Source organism: Plectropomus leopardus, chromosome 19, assembly GCF_008729295.1.
Source record: "Plectropomus leopardus isolate mb chromosome 19, YSFRI_Pleo_2.0, whole genome shotgun sequence".
NCBI lineage: Eukaryota > Metazoa > Chordata > Actinopteri > Perciformes > Serranidae > Plectropomus > Plectropomus leopardus.
In genome coordinates, this window is record NC_056481.1 from 25,184,086 (window position 1) to 25,198,571 (window position 14,486).

Here is a 14,486-nt window from a genome sequence, read left to right on the forward strand (position 1 = left end):
TCTCCGGGGCACCCTGGCAGGCAGACACGATTAGGTCAACGAGGATATAATGATATCATCTCATATCTTTTGCAGGTTCCATATTGTTGTCCAAATATCGATGTAATATTGTGATTTAAGCCAGTGCCTGTTATAGGGAACAGGTTATACTGAAATGTAATCCTGTAACTCTGTTTTCAGTGTGCACCTCTATGGTTGCACAGATTTGTATAGTTGTCAGGGTCATTTGCAGGATATGTGTACCCTCTTTGAAAGAACTTTGCATAGTTTCCAATTATAGGAAATGTTTTTTCATCCTCACAAGCAAAGCCAACCATATTACTGTGCTAATGTATTCTCATGCTCTTAAGATAATGGGAATGTGTTGTTCAGATTCAGTGTCGGGTGTCCTTTGTCCTGCCCGAGACACACTTGCATCAGTTGGATGTAAAAAAAAAAGTTGATTATTGCTGCATTTTATGGTATGTTGTGGATCAAGTCCAGTTTAACTTTTTTGCCATTTAGATGAAATTCCAATACGAAAATTGATTTTCTAGTTTTGTATAAGGTTTATGGAGTCATCGAGATGGACGAAATCCTCTACCACAAAATGGAACATAATATATGCAAAAACCATACCAAAATCCAATATTACTATAATGTGCCTGGCAAATACATAGCCCTTACTGTAAAGTTTATTCCATTATGTTAACTGCAGGTTTATGATGAATATTAATAACCAACAAATTAGTTTTCCTGCAAGCCAATATTTTGAGGTAGTAAACTGGTCTAACCCAGAGCATGGAAATCAAGAGGGAGCTCTGTAGTGAGTTGAGTAAGTAGAGTAAACAGATAATTTGAATGGTATGTAAAGTGTTTTGTCCCTGAGGTGCAGGGTTGAGGCATGTTATGTAACATGATGCCTGCAGGTGTGTTTATGCCTCTTCTAATCTCTTGTTGTTTAGGGGGAAATATACAGATGTAGCAACGCTGCTTCACGTGCGCACACTAATACACACTATGCAACACAGCGCTGCAGATCATCTGTTTCATTTCCACACTGGCTCATTGTCAGGGAATATTGAATGTGTCTGACCTAGTTGCCAGAGGCACCACGGGAGATTATTCTCTACATTTTTAACAATGGAGCAAATTTATTGGATAATACAGCCCAGAGCTGTTTTGATGTTGAGGGTTTTTCTCCAGACCTAGTTCCAAGTGTTTATTCTTATGGCAAATTATGCTGTGATGGAGCAATTGATGAAGAATTGATTAAGCTAAAGTGTGTCATTTTACAAATGTGGTGTACATGCATGCCCTTGGGTGTATGCTGTGCACTGTTTATACTGTCCTTTCTTTCCTAGTGTTAAGAAACTCTGCCAGTAGACTCTAGCTGCATCAACAGTCCATGCACACAGCCTACACCACTTTTTATGTCTGTTTACTTTAACACTGTCATGGACACATACACACATGCATACAAGGAAACCAGTTCTGTTTCCATTCGCAGTCTGTGTACAACACTTCGTCATAGTCTCCCTGTGGAACTGATAGTGAAACAAAAGGTGTTGTGGTGGCATTGTCAGAAAACCACACCAGACTGGCCCTCATTCACCTATTGAAAGACTGATGTTGATTTTGCTTTAGGGCTTGTTACCAGCTGGGACAGCATCTATGGTATTGTTTTCACCCTCTTAGTTTGTATGTGTGTTTGTTGTCATGGCAAAATGTGGTCCTGGAGACAAGTATTGTAGCGAGGACTACAGAAAAAGCAGTTTTGAAAACTTTGCCAGGTGAATATTCAGCTTGGGTGGTATCACTGTATATTAGGGTATTTAGAAATTTCCACAGGTATGTTTTTAAATACAGGCACTTTTCTTTCTATTCAACTCACTGTATTTAGTGCACTGCATGCACCATAAGAGCTGTCTCTATACTCTACTGGTGGAACAGACAGCTGAGCTGAAAGACACAGTGATAGTGGTGGAGGGAGAAGTTAAAGGACTGTAAACAGCCAGCGGCAAGCACGTACAGAGAGACACCATGGGGAATAATGGCATATTTTTTACATCTGAATTGGTGAATTCAGGATTTGTTTGGACCAAACTGGAGCTGGTAATTTTTGGAACAGTGGACTTGATAACTAGATTGCTAGCACGACTAACCAAGACACTTAGGGTCAGTTATTTTGTTTTTGTTTGAATAAAATATGTTTGATGATGAGTTAATGAGGCAATTAACTCTCGTCAGTTGTCTGTGACAGAGAAAAAGTTGAATTCGAAAAGTGCACAGTTGTATTTCTCTTTTTCGTTTAATGTGGAAAATAGGCGTGAGACTATTACATTTCTTAACATTTTGTAGGTGTTTGTTGTGTCTTTATCAGTCTGAAAAGCTGAAAGTATGTAGCGCACTCGCTGCTGTGTGATTGGGGAAGGTTAGTGCCGCAGGCTTAACCCATCATATACTGTATACCCTGGTGAAATCCTTTGAAGGTATGAAATATTACTTACTGCCCTAGCCTAGTGTGTATTTGTCTTTACATGTGTGTACCTGAGATTAGAATGAGGGCTTATTTTAAAGATTGGTATCATCCAAAAAAAGGAGCTGGAAGAAGTGGTGCAGGAAGTAGAAGAGGGGCCATTCCCTCTACTATTCTGATATTTCACCAGGGTGTATGGTATGACTGTAAATGCAAAAAAGACCAAACAAATCAACAACAATAACAAAAACAGTTTCACCGTAACCATTTTTATCAGTCACTGTTCCTCTTGTTTGGTCTAAAGAAACCCTAAATACACAGAGTTCGATGTTAAAAATATGCTGGCTTTGCTGTTTGTCCACGCTAGACAGCTTTTTTACTAATCTTGTGCCACTTGCAGTTGACATCTTTCTCAGCTCAGCTGCCAGGTGGTGCATTGTGTGTACTACATAGCCTCAATTCAGCATAACCATATCAGTTTAACAGAAAGAGGAGCATGTGTATTCTTGACTGTATCAAAATTCATACTGATGGTATTTTTAAATACCCTGGTATACCATAATATCATGATACTGCCCAAGCCAAGTGTGATTCCATTGTAGGATGGTTTCTAGTGTTTGTCTTTCTGACATTTGGAAAAAACTCCATTCACTTTAGCATTTGCATTCATCACATATCTGTCTGTGGGTCTATGACTTAGCAAGATTACAAGTGATTGCATCTGACAGTCATATGTCTCTTCTAAGCATGTTTGACAGACCGTGACATTTTTTAATTTTCTTTTTTTTTTTAGAATTTTCTTTCTTTCTTTTTTCTCTGGAAGTGCAGAAAGAGAAGGGTATGAAGGCTGAAAGTGCCAGTGGAGGATCCCCTTACCCCCTGACAGAGGTCCTAGGAAAGTCTTAAAATCCTAAAATTCCAAAATCCCTGAAATGTTTTAAAATGTGAGAAATGTCCTAAAAATCTAGAAATGTCCTAAAATCCTAAAAATGTCCTAAAATCCTATAAACGTCCTAAAATCCTAGAAATGACATAAAATCCTAAAAACGTCCTAAAATCCTAAAAATGTCCTAAAATTTATTAAATTCTTGCCTGCAATCTTTAAAGCATCATCACTTTACCAGATACAACGATATCACATTAGCTACTAAAAGACTCACCACATTGCCAGTTATTTTTTAAGCTGAAGTAAGTTGTCTCTTTTTTTGGGAAAGCCGTGGCGGCAGCAGCAGCAGCAGTTCAGGCTGACACAGGCAATCTCTCTCTGTCCTCCTCACCGCAGAGAGCTGGATGATGGCTCCCACAAGGAGAGTCTTAACATCCCAGTTTAATCACAATGTTTTTACACTCCTCACACAAACCCTCACACACACAGATGTGCACTCCTGCAGAGATTTGGTCGCCACCTCACCACCTGCCACAGACGCTGACACTGCTGAAGCCAAGTTGGAGACACTGTGAGGCTTAATTTAAGGTTGCAGACACCTTCATGGATTATGCTCCAATATTTCTTTTTTGTTTTCCTACAATTTAAATAATTTCATATTAACCTTCTGAGACCTGGATCTCTTGAGCAGCATGCAGATGCCTTGAACGAGCATTTAAAACTTTAAAACCCCAGCAAATTGGTTTGATTTCTTTCGAAATCATGGGAAAGAGGCAATGTACATCTTGGAAAAAAATGACCAAAAGAATTAGCAAGAAATAAGTAAAAGTTACGCAGAAATGTCCTGAAAAGAGAGATAGAAAAATACAAAAAAAGTAAATAAAACATTTTCAAAAAATCAGGAAAATGCAAAGAAAACTGCATATATATTTGTTATAATTTTACATTTAAAACTATGTCACAGATACATATTTCATTATATTTTTGCACCTTTTGAAGGTAATATCCTTGTTTTTTTATTTTATTTATTTATTTATTTTCTTTTTTACTTTTACTAAGACATTTTCCTGTAATTTGTACTAATTTCTGCCTTTTTTTTTCCTTTACATCATTTCTTGCAAAGTTGCTCATTGCCTTCTCTATGTAAATCAGGCCAATTTGCTCAGGTCTTAAAGGGTTAAGCATGTATTGCTAAAGACCTGTTTGCAATAAACAACAGCAGTGTGTTGCATGCAGAAACAAGCACATTCCTAATGATGTTTTTGGAGCCTTATTAGGAATTCTGTGGGACAGTTGGAGTGAAGCCAGGTCCCTGCTCTGCCTCGGTGGTTTGGTTTGAGGGCCTGTGTTTACCCTCTCAGTAATCAGTGCCGTTAGATGGATGTGTTCCCCTGATAAGTGTTTCCCTTGATGAGGTCCTTACCTGACCACAAGCCGTTTATCTCCAGAGAGAGATGATGACCTTAAATTACCCCCTTTATGCTCTCCCCTGTATTTAGGTCTCGCCCCAGGCCACTGTGGCTGCTCTGTTTGTCTGCCGGTTACCTCCTCCTCGTCGTGGTGCGGGGGTTCTTCCCAACCCACGACCCCTGACAAGTGTCCGTTTATACTTTTGTTAATGAGAAGCCGGTGTGGTTAGTAGTGGGTTTAAATTGTCTGTTGTTAAATCCGAGGAATATTTTGATAACATTTTAACACAATTCCAATTTCTTTTTTCCATATTTCTGATGATTTTTTTTAAAATCCCTTTTTGGCAAAATAGCAGTGGAAAGGCTTGTCTACCTTTTTCTAAAACCAATCTCAATCTTATTTTTTATTGCAAGACAAAAGATGGAACACAGACAAAACTAATAAACACCAACACGACAACAACAACATGAAATATGAAATATATATATATATATATATATATATATATATATATATATATATATATATATATATATATATATATATATATATATATATATATATATGTAATATATATATTTCAATATATGTGTGTGTGTGTGTGTGTGTGTGTGTGTGAGTGAGAAAGAAAAAGACAGAACGAAAATGGGGGAAAAAAGATAAAATTAACTCAATAATTAATCAGTAAATACATAACTAAAGAGAAAGAAAGAAAAATAAATTAAATAAATAAATAAATAAATGGAAAAAATAAGGGGGGGGGGCATAACTGCCTCTTAAATGACTTATTATTAGCGTTATTATTATTATTATTATTATTATTTATATCAACCTTTATTTATTTTAATTATTATTATTCCTTCCTTTCGGTGAGTTCTGTTTCTTTATTTTTGTATTGGGTCGGCCTCGGACCCAAGGAGGGAGCTGGCCCATTGTGGACTTTATCCCCCAAAAACTGCTCCCAGACTCTAAGAAGGCTCGGTCAACTAAAGTTAAATCAAATCTAAACATCTTCTGACCGTCTGTCCCTAATCAATCGCCCCCTTCCTTAGAAATCTCAGTCTTGATGCCTACGTAGTGTTTTTTGGAACGATATATAAGACGACATCTAAGACGACATCAAATTTCGTCAAAGGTATTCTCTAAGACAAGGCATTTCAGGTATGCTCAGATATTGAAATAAAAGGGCAAATTTCAGACAGCTTCACACTCAACAAGACTAGATTTACTGTCAGTACAATGAGAGAAGCATTTTGTACCGAGCAACATTTAAGGGGCACCCACTCTCTTATATGTAAAAATATACCCTTGTATCAACCTTAAGGCACAAAGTGTTGCAGTGAAAAGATCCCTGCGGACCTCATTAACCGAGACTGCTTGACTCACTAATATTACATATTTAAAACTGCACTAATCAATGTGTTTTAGTACCTTACAGCTCATTCTTTTCATTATATGACCCACAACTTCTTTGCTGTTCTGTTTCAGTCTCACAGCTCTATGAACCTTGTTTTTAGTCAGGACAGCCAGCTCAGTACATCTCAGCACATTCAAAACTCCATGACTTCTGTGACATATATCAGTGATTAGAATGGAGGTGCTACTGATCAACGTCATTGTTGTGCTTGACAGCCCCAACAATAAATGTTTACATATATAATCATGGTTTTGTGAATAGAAGTAAACCTACTCAAACCATTTGTTGTGCAGCTAGAGGAAAGAAGGCAACAGATTCTGACATGTCAGGCTTTCTGCTGGGATGTTGTTAGGCATCCCAGATGGCTTTGTCAGTTGTGCTCCTCTGTGACATAATGCACAGGATAAAATGAGCCACTGTTGTGCCTGGCGCTCATTTTTGTTCCCAACGACCCACTTTTGTCAGGCCATTATTGGGCTGATATTGTGTAGTCTGGACCCAGAAGTAGTACATTGAAATCCTTGAATTTCATATGTTTTCTCTCTTATTTTTATGCATTTTCCTTCCAGTGTTTTTTTTCTTTTAACACGCATGGACCATGATCAAAGACATTTTAAAAGTCATTTTTGCAGCCGTGCAAACCAAAACAGCAGACGCCTCTGCCAGCTGCAGTCTTGTCGAAGGAGACAAACACAAGCAAGCCGGCTTTTATTTTTTATTTACATTTTCCAGCTTTTCCTCCCTCTCTGTATTTGCACGTGTCTGATCTTGCAGTGAGTGTTTTTAAAAGACCCTGCATGCATTTTCTTGTTTACACACCTGACACACAAAAAAACATTCCCCTGATCTCACCTGAATGGAGGTTTAGATTCATCTTTCCCTCTCCCCGTCACCTCCTCCTCCTCCTGTATTTATTTCCTTCACTCCTTAGTGAACTAGGTCCTCCACATCAAAGTAACAGGATCCCTTTCTTCTGTCCAGGATGCTTCGGCTATTGTGGGAAAGGTGCAGAGGGAGCACCACAACAGTAGTTTAGAGCAGCACTTATGTATCTGATGAGGCAGGGATGCTCAACTTGCTTTGCTTGGGGGCCACTTTTGCAAGGAGGCCAGGGGCCAGCTGCAGTAGCCCACTACATGTCTCTTAAGATTTTAGGACGTTTCTATAATTTTAAGACATTTCAGGATGTTTCTAGGACTTTTTTAGAATTTTTGAACAGTTATCGGATTTTAGGGTGTTTCAGATTTGAGGACATTTCTAGAATTTTAGAAAGTTTCTCGGGTTTTATGATGTTTAACATTTTAGGAAATTTCAAGGATTTTAGGATGCTTCTTGAATGTGGAGGATCCTCTACTGGCACTTTTTTATAAACAAGCTCTATTTTGACGCTGTTTTTATGCACTCTGACACCTTATGTATACAATAAGTACAAAAACAACTTCCAGTGTGAATCACTTTATTGCTATTATACATTCGAAAATGGTTGGGGGGGGGGGCACCAGGCACCTTACTGGGGGCCAGATTTTGCCCACGTTATCAAAACACAGCATCACGCAGTTTCTTTGCTTTGTTTGTTGTGACTGTAGAAAACAATAGAGGTCTTCCACTCTGACAACACTTTAGCTTTTTGCATTCAGTAATTTTTCTTTCTGTGGACATCGGCTTTCAGCAGGGTGCACAGTCTGTAATTTCCCTGTCTCTGCACAGAAACACAATGCTTGAGATTTACTACACATCTGTTTGCACCAACTCCTAGGGGTGAGCGGTGGGGGCCACACGCACGCACGCACACACACACACACACACACACACACACACACACACACACACTCAAAGAGTCAACACGCTGGTACATTAATTGATCCTGTTGTCAGAAAGAGCCCCCTACCACTTTTGTGCACAGTGGGAAGGAGGGAGGGGATGGAAAGCAGAAGGGAGAAAAAGGAGTTGACAGCTTAGATACATAGTCAAAGAGACAGTGAGCGTGTAGGATAGCACGGTGGGTGTGCTATGTGAGGAATGCCGGCTCATGTTGTAACTAGAACTCCTGAAAGGCCCTGTTCTTTCCATACTGCTGGGACAGTTTAGACCCTGTTTTGGCAAGCCGCCCAACGCCCAACCCCTCTATCTGTCTCATTATCAATGTGCTTTTTTGTGCCTTCAGGCTCTTGTTTTTATGCATGAGTCTTCAGCAGCAACAGCTCCACAATAGGCCTGCATGTAAACTTCACTGGACTGCTGTAAGTTCAATCATGAAATGATTGAACTTACATTTCAAGCTTTTCATCAAATATAAAGCATGCCTGCGCCCAGTTTGTGCAGATCAGTGTTGCCATTTGGTAGAAAATTTCCCCCGAAGACCCCATACAGGGCTGTGAATGTGTGCATAAGTGACACGGGAGGCTCCAGTGGGAAATGACCCCCTGACCCTGGAAGTGAGAATGCCTTCTTTATCCACTAAGCTCCAGAAGAAATGGTAGACATTCTGTAAGTTCCTTGAATATCTTATAAAGTCTTTGGGACATTCGGGAATGTCATGGATTTTGCAGAGCGGTTACATTACAGAAACACAATATTTGTTATGCCTCGGCATCAATGACACCCGTGACCAGTGGCATTAAGTTTTCACTTTTCTGTCTGGCCATCCATCTTTCCCCCCCAATTCGTATGAACACAATATTTCTAGAACGCCTTAAGGAAATTTCTTCAATTTTCAAATTTCTTTTGGCACAGATGTCTTATTGATGTCAAGTATGGACTGATTAGATTATCCATCTCATTCTTGTAAATTTGATATTTCAAGAACGTGAATGAGAATTCCCTCTAATTTGGCACAAAGGTCCTCTTTGATTCAAGTATAAACTGATTGGATTTTGATGGTCTAAAGGTCAAAGGTCAAGGTCACTGTGACCTCATCCATCTCATGAACACAACATCTCAAGAACACCTTGAGGGAATTCCTTTAAATTTGACACAAACATATGCATGGATTCAAGATAAACTGATTATAGTTTGGTGGTCAAAGTTTCAGATCAGTTTATTCTAGCATTCGTCCAATTCTTGTAAACACAATATTTTGAGAACACCTAGAGAGAATTTTTTAAAATTTAGCACAAATCCACTAGGACTAAAGGATGAACTGATAAAGTTTTGGTGGTCAAATGTCAAGGTCACTGTGACCTCACATCCATCCCATTCTTATGAACTCAATCTTTCAAGAACACCTTAAGAGAATTTCTTCAAATTTGGCACAAATCCTCACTTGGACTTGAGGATGAACTGATTAGGTTTTAGTGGTCAACAGTCATTGTGACCTTACAAAACATGTTTTTGGCCATAACTCAAGAATCCACACATTGATTATGACAACATTTTACACGAATGTCAACTAGGATAAAATAATGAATTTATTTGACATTTTATATCCAAAAGGGTCAAATGTTAACTTCACTGTGACATAATAATGTACCCACGCCATTATTCAACACCAAAACTCAAGAACAGGGAAACGTTTAGTGGGATACTGATTTAGTGACACTAATCTTGGGTGTCCACTTTGAATCTTCTCTGCTGCATTTTAGAATTTGTAACTACTTTGCAACATAAATATTTAAAGTTTTGTCTACTTTCATATGCATCTGGACAGATATGGCTGCAAACTGCAACTTGACTGGTTGGCAGGGGCACAACCGCGAGGCGGTAATTCTAGTTTACAACTCTCTTTGTGTTTTTATTGAAGTTTTCATTTGCTTTTATGCACAGAAAACCCAACTGCACTGGAAATCAGAATATTTTTCCCTTTATAACTTCTTTTAGCAGAAAATAACATCAATAAACCAGAAAGAAAGGATTGAATATTTAATCAGTGCTCCAGTGGGAACCCATTTTTATGCTCTGAATTCACAAATTGCTTCATATTCTCTTTTCATTGCATAGTTGTTTTTTTGCTACAGCTGCTGTTGTTAAGCATTCACATTTGATGATGTAATCCATTTTTTTTACAACAAGTTTTATTCATACAACTTAAATAAAGGATCATTGAGATTTATTACAAATTGGGTGTCATTTTCCAAGTTGTGGCTGTCATACCGTTGGTAGTAGCCACATCATGAAAACGAGGCCTGTGGACCAATAAACATGAGAAGGAGGACAATCAGACGTGTAAGCAGACCGTCAGGTTAGTCAAACATATTTGGTAGAGGAAACAAAGGGGAAGTGTAAATGAATGACAAACTGATAGCATCCAGCATCCACAAAACCAGGACCTTGAAAGTCAAGCATACATGAATTCAGTTCATTTGATTATTTAAATATGATTTTGAGACACCATGGTGCCTTTTGACTGACTGTAAGTGTTTGTTGTGCCATCTGATTTTGTTGCAGCAATGGTGGCATGTTCAAAGACCTCAGCAATTACTGACACAAGTACAAATAACTGATTGAAATATGGTGAGAACTTGTAATAAACAGGTCTTAGCCTTTAACATATTTAGAGTACAGTGATCCATCAGTCATATGCTCTAAATGTATTCCTTTGCTCTACATATAAATTATGCTATCAATTGTATTATGCATACATTATGGCTGTACTTGTGTTGCAGTCTCTCCTTAAAGACATTCTCATGGTTGGTACTTTGGAAAAGATGGAAGTGGTTGTGTAAATCACTTCTGCAGACCTGGCTAAGTGCTGTGTGATGTGGATAAGCTTGTTGGATCGATAATTTGGTAATATTCAGAAATTGTTGGACACTGGCCTTCTCACTTCCAGTCAGAAAGGTATGGAGGAAGAGGTGTTCAGATGCTGTTTGACCATCCAAAAACCACTTTAGTTAAAACATATTGATGTTTTGTCCAACAGTGTTGTTTTTCATTAGATCCTGTTTTTATCACTAATGGGACTGCAACAAATCAATATTTTCAGTATTAATTTATCTGTCACTTATTTCTCTATCAAATTTTTATTTGTTCAGTCTAAAATGTGAGAAAATAAAATATGACTACTACAGTTTGCCTGAGCCTAAATTAATGTTGTCATAAACTTAACATCTGCATATGTAGGCAGAATCTGTTGGCAATGGGAGACAATTTTGGTAACAGAGGCATTCTCGTTTTTGTTTGTAGTGCCAGTAGTTTTGGCTTATCAGGTTTGAACAGCAGGTAATGACTTTGTGTGGAGAGGCGGAACACATAATGTGAAACGCAATCTCAGAACCCATCAGCTATCATCTGAAGATGGTTTAGCTTTAAATTGGCTGTTTAATTTTTTTAATTTATATTTACAGATTATAGTTTAAATCAGTGGCGCACAAACAGGAATATCCTGAACTGGACATCTGCTGTGTACCAGATCTCTCAAAAAGTTAGATGTTGGTCTCAGAAGCCTATCGGTGTCGGTTCGATAGTCGATGGATTCTGAGATTTTTGTCTTCAAATCACTTGTTTTGTTTCACCAACAGTCCAAAACCCAAAGAGATTCTGTATACTGAGATATGAAACAGAAATACATCAAATTTTCACATTTCAGAGGATGGAACCAGAGAATGTTTGACATTTTTTTGTCACTGGAACTGCATAACTGAATGCATGACTTATGTCAATCTAATTTCTGTTGTGGCACTTTCATGTGAATTTTTACCTCCAAGTTGAATAAAAAAAGGGAAAAAACAATAAAAACCTCACAAAAGCCACAAAAAAACCCCCAAAAACAAAGGAGCAGCAGTTTCAGCACTAATCTTTAGTCAAAGACAGTTGCCAGCTGTACCCAAAACCTTAACCCTTGGCTAACTCTGCTCTTCTTTCTCTTCCTGTCTCTCTCCGTCGTCGTCCCCAGGCACACACACACAAACACACACACTCATATACACACACATACATATGTGATTTCCCACACCTAAGTGGGAGAAAACAGTGAGTGATATTGACTGTAATGAATGGCTCTGTATTCAGAGGCCTTGGCAGTCTGGCTCCTGTGTGGGTCTTGGTGGACAGTGGGGCCTTTACAGTACGTCTGCGCTGTAGGACGTCTGAGGATATTTAACTGTGAGGAACATTTCCAGCCCTTTAGAGGCAGGAGAAGGATGTGTGATAGCTGAAGTCTAGTAGTCTTGATATATTTAGAATGAAGCTTTAAGGGTTGAGTAGCGCATCGGGATGATGGCCAGATGTGATTGGAGTCAGATTATGAAGACAGGAGGATTATGCATGTAGAGGAAGTTAGTGTTGTCACAATAAAAGTTTAGACTTGGATAAACAATTGATACAACTACGCTTCCACTGCAAACCTTGGACAGCTTTGTAGCCGTCTTTTGAGGTTCCTATAAGGAAAATATTTCCATTATGTAACTGCTGCTGTTTGTCAACCAGTTTAACCCTTCGAATCCTGGGGAGACATCACCTTTCTTGAGCTGCTTTCAGATGCCTTTCATGAGACGAGCAAATTGGTGCAATTTCTCTCAAAAATATGGGAAAAAAGGCAATGAACAACTTGGTAAGAAATGTTCCACAAATTGCAAGAAATTAGTAGATTTAGATAATTATTCTGAAAAAAATAGAGATTTTTTTAAAATTAATATAATACTATATTAAAATTATATATTTTTAAATCATTTTTTAAGCAGTTTCGTTCATTTCCTTGTTTTTCTTTAAACTTGTGTGTTTTGTTTCGTTGTGTTTTTTCTTTTGTTTGTGCTAGTTTTCATGTAATTTTCTTGTACTTTTTACTAATTTCTGGGTCATTGCTAAAGAAAATTTTCTTGGGAAAAACATCAAGGGAAAGAAAAAAGAAAAAAGCTAGGGGAAAAAAAAAATTATATTCATCATAATTACATATTTAAAATTATGTGGCAGAATCATTATCATTTTTTGACCTCTTTTTCAGTTTGATTTGGGTTTTTTTAAACTTTTAAACCCCCCTTATTTTTAAGGTTATTTTCTTGTAGTTTTTATGAATTAATTACTATAGTTTTTTCTTCCATTGCTCATTGCCATTTTCCCATGTTTTTGAAAGAAATGAAGCCAATTTGCTCGGATTTCAAAGGGTTTAGTAACTGGAATTTAATATAAGACACAGAGAATAGTCTGAAACTATTTTTAACTATAAGAAAATGTCAAATTTGAGTTATTGTGGCAACACACGGTAGCAAGACTAATAGAAGTTACTATATGATAGACCACAGTATGTTCCCTCTTGGTGTGCAGAATGAATGAGTAAGACATGGGACAAGCAGCAGTCTGTCTGTTCAAAGGTGAGTGAAAAGAAAAACTTGTTCAGTCTTGCTAACTGACTAATGCTATTTTTGCACAGAGTGCCGCTTTGGAAAAAGAAAGATATGTATGTTTTATCCTGGCATGCTTGTGTTTTATGGTTGTCACTCTCAATTCCAAAGAGCTGTGATAAGATAGCGGTGTAAATGAGGTGGAATGGTACATTTCTGCGAGGCAGAATCATTTGTTTATGAATCATTTGGCTGCCATGAGGGTGTCAGACAAACTGAGAGAGGGAAGGGTGAGGCAGCAGGAGGTGAGGAAAGCGCCTCATCCTGTTGGGGCTGTCAGGTTGTTTGAAGGAAGGAGTGATGACGGGGAGGGAAAAAAAACTCACTATTAAAGCACACACGCGGTCCAGCAGGGATGGAGGGATTTCTGGAGAGCTCTGAAAAAAAGACAAATATGTCACTAGATACTAATAGTCTTTTTCCATTCCCTCCCTCTCTGTCTTTTTCCAGAGTTGCTGGGCTCCACCAAGAGACTCAACATCAACTACCAAGACTCAGACGGGTGAGAGGAGTGTGTTTACATGCTTGTATGTGTGTAAGCCTGTGAGATAAGCCTGAGTCAAAAGAATGCAATGGAGGAGTCACTGTGATTGACATGCAGATTTACATGCCTTACCTGTGGCTGTCTCCTGTTTGTCTTCAGTGTTTATCATGTGACTCATAACCACGTCCCACACATGTTCTAACATATAGTGCCCTTCAGAGTTATTATCTCATTCTTAAATGTAGAAAATCGCAACAAATTGTTTAGTTAGAGGCAAGAATGTGTGTTTAAAATATGACAGCTGATCTGTCAAATCTGTTTTAAAGTATTTATTATGTATGAAATACTCTGTTATATTCACTGTGCTTCCTTCACTGTGAAATTTCCCCAAATCCGAGAAATGTCCTTAAATTCTACAAATAATCTAAATCCTAGAAACATCCTAAAATCCTCCAGTTGTTCTGCAAAAGTGCAAGCAAAGCACGTGGAGTATCCCTGGCTTGTATTATGCTTTTTTGCAATTGCCTGAGGGAAAAAAATGTGCCAAGGCACACCAG

The 14,486-nt window shown here is 38.2% G+C and overlaps 1 protein-coding gene across 1 annotated transcript in view; it reads left to right on the forward strand.

Annotated features, from left to right (window-relative positions):
* LOC121958891 (caskin-2-like) overlaps positions 1-14,486 on the forward strand; it is an 82,153-nt gene that overhangs the window by 22,627 nt on the left and 45,040 nt on the right. The window contains exon 3 of the mRNA XM_042508054.1: positions 13,896-13,947. Coding sequence (XP_042363988.1) covers positions 13,896-13,947 — 52 coding nt within the window. The remainder of the gene's footprint in view (positions 1-13,895; positions 13,948-14,486) is intronic.